At 60.1% G+C, this 7,022-nt stretch overlaps 2 protein-coding genes across 2 annotated transcripts; both read right to left on the bottom strand.

The window, feature by feature from the left end:
* Nucleotides 1-204: 204 nt before the first annotated feature.
* Nucleotides 205-1,267, bottom strand: C1QB (complement component 1, q subcomponent, B chain). Its single transcript, XM_008938402.1, has 2 exons — nt 1,120-1,267; nt 205-779 (listed from the first exon to the last, which is right to left on the bottom strand). The coding sequence occupies exons 1-2, from the start codon at nt 1,265-1,267 to the stop codon at nt 205-207; spliced, it is 723 nt and encodes a 240-aa protein (XP_008936650.1).
* Nucleotides 1,268-3,923: 2,656 nt separating this feature from the next.
* On the bottom strand, nt 3,924-4,869 carry C1QC (complement component 1, q subcomponent, C chain). Its single transcript, XM_008938401.1, has 2 exons — nt 4,695-4,869; nt 3,924-4,480 (listed from the first exon to the last, which is right to left on the bottom strand). Exons 1-2 carry the CDS (start codon nt 4,867-4,869, stop codon nt 3,924-3,926), a joined length of 732 nt encoding a protein of 243 aa, XP_008936649.1.
* Between the last annotated feature and the right edge of the window lie 2,153 nt (nt 4,870-7,022).

The following is a 7,022-nucleotide window of genomic DNA, read 5'->3' as shown; positions in this document are numbered from 1 at the left end:
TCTGAGCATTATTTGGGGACAATGAGGCAAATACTAGGCAGAATGGAACCAGTGGCACATCAAGCTGTTGTTTAATGTTCAAGACCAACAGCAACACACTTAGGGCACCAAATCTGGAGCCGAGAGTCGTTTCCAGCAGGGAGTCTTCATCCCCAAAGGAGCCAGCCAGCAGCAGAAGGGCTGCAGAGAGACACCTGCAGCAGGCTAAAAGTCAGGGAAGACGAGGAAGCCGGAGAAGACGCTGTCAGACCCCTCGATCCCCACCAGGTTGTTCTTCTCCGTCGGCTCCAGCCAGACGGACTCGTTCACTGCCATCCTGAGGACCACGCCTCCCGTGGTGACCTGGTAGCTGCCCTGCACGTAGTCGCAGAAGGTCACCACCTTCTCGCCCCTGCTGCCGCCCCGGCCCTTCTTCAGGGTGAGGCAGAGGTTGCCCCTGGAGGTGACGTGGTAGGTGAAGTAGTAGAGGCCGGGCAGGCGGCAGGTGAAGCGGCCGTAGCGGTTCTCGTAGTGGCCCCTCTCGTTGGTGATGATGCGGTCGAAGCGCACGGGCTGCTCCCGACGGGGGTGGGTGCTGATGGTCCGGGCAGCAGAGAAGCCAGACTTGAAGGTGGCCTTGTAGTCACCAGACTCCCCCGGAGGCCCGGGAGGTCCCGTGAGACCTTGGAGTCCTTTTGAACCCTGGGGCCCCCTGGGGCCGATCTTCCCAGGGTACCCTGGCGCTCCCGGTTCTCCCTTCTGCCCCATGTCTTCTTCGTGCTCTGCCTGGCCAGGGGGACCTGGAAAACAGGAAGAAGAGTCGTTGTGGTCACAGCCAAGCCCCGTGGGTCTGCAGAGGGTACGCTGGGAAGGAAACGATCAGTACTTGGGCTGGGATACAGGTCAACAGACCCCTGCCACCTGGCAGATGTGATACCCCTTGCGACCATCTACTCACCCTCCTCAGGCCCCTGGGGTGCTCTGGTTTGCCCAGCCCCTTCTGTCCCTGAGCATCACGCCCACATGAGAACACTCAGGACAGATGGGAAATGGCTTCCCTTCCCAGGACCATGGCACTGCCTTTTCCTACAGTTGGTGTTCACAGGATGAAGCTTTCCCCTACTGCAACCTCCTCCTTACCTCGCTCGCCCTTGAGGCCGTTCTCCCCATCTCTGCCATTCCTGCCGGGCTGTCCTGGGGACCCTGGGATGCCTGGGATGGTGCAGAGCGTGGCACTTGACAGCTGCCCTCCAAGCAGACAGATCAGCATCGCCCACGTGGTCTGCATCTGCTGGAGCACAGAAGGGCATCGAGGGGCTTGGGTGGTGGGAGGGGTGGGGGAGGCACTCTGAACTGCTCTGGAGGACAATGGCTAGAAGCTCACATGGGTCATCCCATCAAGGAGGGAAACCATCCTGCTCCAGAGCCAAGTCCCCTCTCCTGATGGCCTTGGAGGGACTAACCCCTTTGGGCACGGGAGGGCTTGTCAGTCTCTTCTCGTTCTTAAATGATCAGTTTACAAATGCCCAGAGTCTTAACCACAGGAATGTCTGGGGACAGATTAGCCTGGCCCAGAGAACTGATGTCCAGCCTGGCCACGCTGCTGCCATGGGGCTGTGCTGCAGGTCCCTAATGCTCTGAGTCACCACAGCTACCTCAGAGGAGAAATCCTCCATCCCACCTTAGGACCACACCTGCAGGGTCACATCCATCCTCACCTCAGGCCAGAGGAGCTCCATCATCTGCAGGGGGATAGCTCTTGCTTTCCACCAGCACGTCTGGGGGGTAGCAATGAAATCCTCAGAGCTGCCATCCTAACCCCTGTGGGTCCCTGCTGTGTCCTGCCACATGCCTGCTTCACCCTGGGAGCATTTCTGTACCTAACCAGCCTTACTGGGTCATCTGGGCTTCCAGTACCTGGGGTCCCATCTTCCTTCTGCCCTCCCTGTGTCCTACAGCTCCTTCCCCCAGCTCCTGGTGCAGCTGTGGTAAGCGCTGGGTGTTTGGGGGCTGTATCTGGACATCACACACCATCAGCCACACTTTTTGGTCTCAGATGGATTGCCCCAGAACTGAAAGCCTGGTGTGAGTTGGATCCTGCAGCTACAGCACCGTGGTTTGGATGTGGCAGGTACAAGGACCAATCTGCAGGCTCCCAGCCCAGGTCTAGGCAGCTGATGAGCTTCTCAGGGCAGGAGAGCAGCCCTAGGGCACCTTTCGGGCTGGTGCTCAGTCCCTGGCCACCACTCTGGGCATTTGCCACCTCCCCTTTCCCTCTCCCCTTTCCCCCAGGTGGAGCAGGAGAGGTCAGGGTCCTGTTAGAGATCTCCACCCCCAGCCCAGCAGTCCCCTTTCTCTTCTGCCCCAAGCCACAGCAAAATGCCAGTGATGCAGGAGGTGACTGTCACCCTGGCACTGCTGGGTTCCCTGCGTGCAGGGGGGAGCTGGGGCTCAGCCTTGCTGACGTCTCGCTCTTACCTTGAGCTTCTGGTTGTACAGATGTGGAGATGGACCAGGACACACCGGCGTCCTGCTTGGAAATGAGCGTGAGGAGAAGGAGAAGTTGGCTGGAAGGGTTGTTGTGAAAGGATCTGGGCCACATCCCTTTTTTATCTTTAGCTCCTACCCTTTCTTCAGTGGTACTTTCATATCCTTCGTGACTTCTGTCCACCAGCTCAGCAGAACACGCTGTCCCCAAAGAGCACCCTAGGTCCCCTCAGGAGTGCAGCTCCGGGGAGCAGAGGGGTGTCTGCTCTGCTGCAGGGCCCCTGAGACCTTCTTGAGGGCAGTTGCTATGAGGAATGCTGCCACGAGCTCCAGACGAGTTTGAGGTAACCCCTGAGGACTGCAGAAGGGTGCATGCATTTAGCTGCCATCCCTCAGGCTTCTTCACGTGTACCCAGCTCTAGGGACAGGTACTGACAGGCCCAGAGGATGCCACAGGTTCCCAGCACCCATCACCGTGGTCCTGTCCCCCAGGGTCTCCTAGGGAAGTGGTTTCCCCTTGCACTAGAAGCATTTCCAGTCCTGCTTTCTGCTGGTGCCATGTGGAAGTGAAGCACAGGACGTTCAGGGGAGCTGATCTCTTTGGCTGTCCAGTGTGCACCACCTGGAGGAATCTCCACTGGGTTTTGGTGGGCTCTGCAGCCTCCACAGCCACGAGATCCTTAGGTCTGGCTCAGGGAAGCCAGTGCTTCCCCTGCCCTGTCCCTGGTGAGGTTGGGACGTCCCAGTCACCAGAGGCATGGCTGTGAGCTTTGCTGCACGACCTGGGCCCTTTGCAATTGAACTGGGCCCCTCCTCGGAGGAGTCTCAGTGCCCTCCTAGGTGGGGGCTGTGTGCTCAATGCTGGTGAGTGTGGCCAAGCCATAGGGGGCTCAGGGACATCCTGGTGCCACACAGATGTCCAGATGTTGTGACACACGTGCACACCACACCCATCTGGCCACACGTGGGTTCCACCTGCAGAAATCGTGGAGGAAAGACACATGAGGCCAGGTGCACTGGGGGAGGTTTATTGACACTTTCCATGGCTGGCTCTTGGCAAAGGTGCTGCTGCAAGCCTGTCCTGAGACACCCGGCTGTCCCTGCTGCAACCTGGGTGGGAAGGGGAGAGATGCAGACAGACCTCTGGCTGCAGCAGCTGAAGGTGACGTGGGGTTATCAGGGTGGACACGTGTGGCAGTGCCAGCAGGACCCTGGGGGCCTGGCACCCCCACTTTGGGTGCAGATGCATCAGGTAGGCCTGCTCTGCCCACTCAGCAGCTGTCTGCACTTGGTTCCTAGGCCGGTGTCTTGTGTCTGGTGGCTGGGTCTGACCCTCCCTCTGGGGCTTCCCACCCAGCAGAGAACCCTGGAGCCTCAGCAGCAGTGTGGTGGTGAGCAGCAGCACCTGCAGGGCAGGGCGAGGAGGTCAGCGTGCTGGGATGGGCTCTGCTGGTCCTCTAGTCTGGGAAGAGCAGGAACCCTGAGAAGATGCTGTCAGAGTTGCCTATGCCCACCATGCCATTGTAGTCATTCACCTCTAGCCAGACCTGGCTTCCAGCAGCCACGTGGAGCAGGATGCCCCCCGAGCTGACCTGCATGGTGTTGGTGTTGTGGTCACAGAAGCTGGCCATCCTGACCTCGTCCACGTACAGGATGACACAGAGGTTGGCTGTCTGCGAGCTGTGGAAGACAAAGTAGTAGAGGCCAGGGAGCCTGCAGGTGAACTTGCCCGTGGTGGTGTTGTAGTCCTGGTTGGTGCTGACGATGACGTGGTTGAACACCACGGGGACATTCTTTGAGGGGTGCTCCCTGGTCTGCCTGGTCACCGAAAATGCTGACTGGTGCTTCTGCTTGTAGCTGCCTGGCATACCTGGCACGCCAGCTATGCCCATGGGCCCAGGGTCTCCAGGGGGGCCAGGGGGACCGACGGGGCCATTTTTGCCTGGCAAGCCAGGGCTACCTGGTTCCCCTTTCATGCCCTTGAGCCCTCGTGTTGCAGGAGGGGCTGGGATGCCTGTGGGGCAAAACAGAGTCAGCATCAATGTGGGGAGAGACTCCTCCAGCCCCTTCCCTTGGGCAGAAGAGAGTTGTTTCCTCTCTCTGGCCTCCTACCCTGCCCTGTCCACAGAGGAAGCTCTCCACAGCCTGCAAACCAAGGCAGACCACCCATGAAGGACTCAATCACCTCACTTCAACAGCCTGTGTGGTTCCCCTCCTTGTCCACTCACCTGGTTCACCTTTGGCTCCCTTCAGCCCATCCCGACCATCCTTGCCCGGCAGACCCGGCAGTCCTGGCAGGCCTGGAGCCCCATAGCATCTGTAGGGGTCATCTCTGGTCACAGCAGACCCCACATGCAGGAGGACAAGGGCCAGATGGAGCTTCTCCCAGAAACTCTGCCCCATGTTGGTGCTCTGGAGCATGGAAAGAGAAAGAAAGAGGTGGAGGGTGAGTGGCCATGGCAGGGGTGGCCTCCAGGCCACGGGGCAGAGGAGGTACTGTGCCATGAGGCTGAGGGCACCAGGGGCCCCTGGCTGTCATGGCTGAGCCCTCAGTGCCCACTCTATACCAGCTGCCAGGTGGTGGGGAGGCAGATACGTGAAGAGCCCCAGGGCAGCCCCTGATGGTGCAAGAAGGGTTGGACTTCCAGTCTGGATGGAGTTCTGAGGTCCTGTGGTACCCACAGCCAGCTCAAAGCTCTCCCAGTCCAGTATGTGCCCTGCCCTGCAGGTGGTGTGCTGCTGCAGACCGTGGCACCGTGCTGCACCGAGACTGGGGCTCCCTGGGCCCAGATGGCCTCACCCCTTCTGCAGCAGCAGCCTGACTTTCTGGGTTCTGCCCATCAGGATCAAGCACCCCACCAGCTGAGGACCTCCCAGGACAGTGCCTGCCCCAGGGGACTGGGTCTTCTCCCAGCAAGGACAAGTGTGCATCCACCCCATCACACACACAGCGTCCCCTCCTCCTCCTGTGGGACCCTCAGGCCCCCCCAGCCCACCCCAACGAGAGGGGCTCTGCAGCACCCTCCCCTCTCTTACCTCCGGGGGGGAGCAGGGCACAGGACTGGCGCTGCTGAGCCCTGGGGCTGCTGTGGGCACTGCTGGCACAGCCTCGGGGACGCTCCGTGACACCCTCCTGGGGAAGTCACTGCGTTAGGAAAGGGCCTTTGGGGATCAGGAACCCCCAGCTGAGTTTCACATCCTCCTGCTTCCTCTGAGCAAGCGTTTTCCTGGCCGTGCAGCGAGTCCTGTTCTGGTGCCACTGCAGCGGCTGGAAGGACAGAGGTGGGGTGAGCCTTTGCCAAGAGATGTGCCCCAGACCCTCTCACCACCACAGGGACTAGACCTCCACAGATCACCTGCCCCTCACCCGTCCTTGGCGTGTTCCTGAGCAGAAGGGCAGTCAGCAGATGGGGAGCAGAGCCCCGTGCCAGCTCCAGGGAGTGGAGACACTTGTGCAGTGAGGGGCTGGTGCAGTTACCTGGTTCTGCAGCGAGGTGCTGCTCCTCTAGGCAATGGGACATTTCTCCTCCGAGGTTTCTGACCTGCAGGCTGGCTGTCCTCTCTGCACCTTGCCCTGTGCTCTGCCAGCTCTGCTGGGTGCTGGATTCGCTGGGGTCCCCCTGGCTGGGGTGTTGCTCCTTGCAGATGACCTGGCCTCCTCCTCACTGCTCTGGGAATGGAGACATTTGACTGCCAACAGGGGTGTGGCAGCTCCCCTGAGCAGCAGTATGGCCCCTGCACAGCTTTCCTGATGTCTGCCTGGCACCTGCCCAGCCTGCCACACTGCCCACTTGTGTCATGCCAAGCCAAAGCGAGAACCATCGCCTCACAACTCCACCCCCACCCCCCACAACCTCACCAGTCACCCTGATGTCCATGTCCCTCCTTGCCGAAAGGCTGGAGGGCCACAGCTGCCTTCCCCCTTCCTGGGAGAGCTTGGGTACCAACAGGGAGCCCTGTGGGCAAGGTGCGTGTTCTGCCTGCACAGGGCAGCTCGTTTGGGCTCCTCAGAGAAAGGACACACAGCCCCAGAGATTTCCCCTTCCTCCTGGTACGTGTCAGCTCTTCACACTCAGTTCCCCCCTGTTCTTTTGCTTTTGCAGTTAGGAGTCTGGGCTCAGCCAGGGCCAAGCTGGGATCGCTGCTCCCCCTGGGCAGCTTGAGGAGGGCCCCAGGACACTGATGGTTTGGAGAAGACCCATGAATAGGAAAGAAAACCCAAGCAGCTATCATGGAAGAAGGGTTTATTTGTAGTGATGGGGAGGGTGTGAGGGGCAGCAGTGGCCTGGTGCCAGAGAGGTGTCTGCAGTGGTTAGTGTAGCAGAAGCAGTGGAACCCAGTCATCTCCCACTCAGGAGCAAAGAGTCACCACTGGAGAGCCATGAGAGTGACAACCAGGCCCCTCCAGCGTGGGGTCTGGATGCCAGAGAGGAGAAAGGGCTGCTGGGGCCAGGACTCCTCTCCTGGATGGAGCAGCAGCCTCAGCACAGAGGGAACATCCAGCGAGGGTCTCGGTGCTGCAGTGGCAACCCACGGCCTGCCCACCTTGAGACACT

This window comes from Merops nubicus, unplaced genomic scaffold, assembly GCF_000691845.1.
Source record: "Merops nubicus isolate BGI_N331 unplaced genomic scaffold, ASM69184v1 scaffold21394, whole genome shotgun sequence".
Classification (NCBI taxonomy): domain Eukaryota; kingdom Metazoa; phylum Chordata; class Aves; order Coraciiformes; family Meropidae; genus Merops; species Merops nubicus.
Note: the sequence above shows the minus strand (reverse complement) of the source record. Positions and strands in the feature narration are given on the sequence as shown.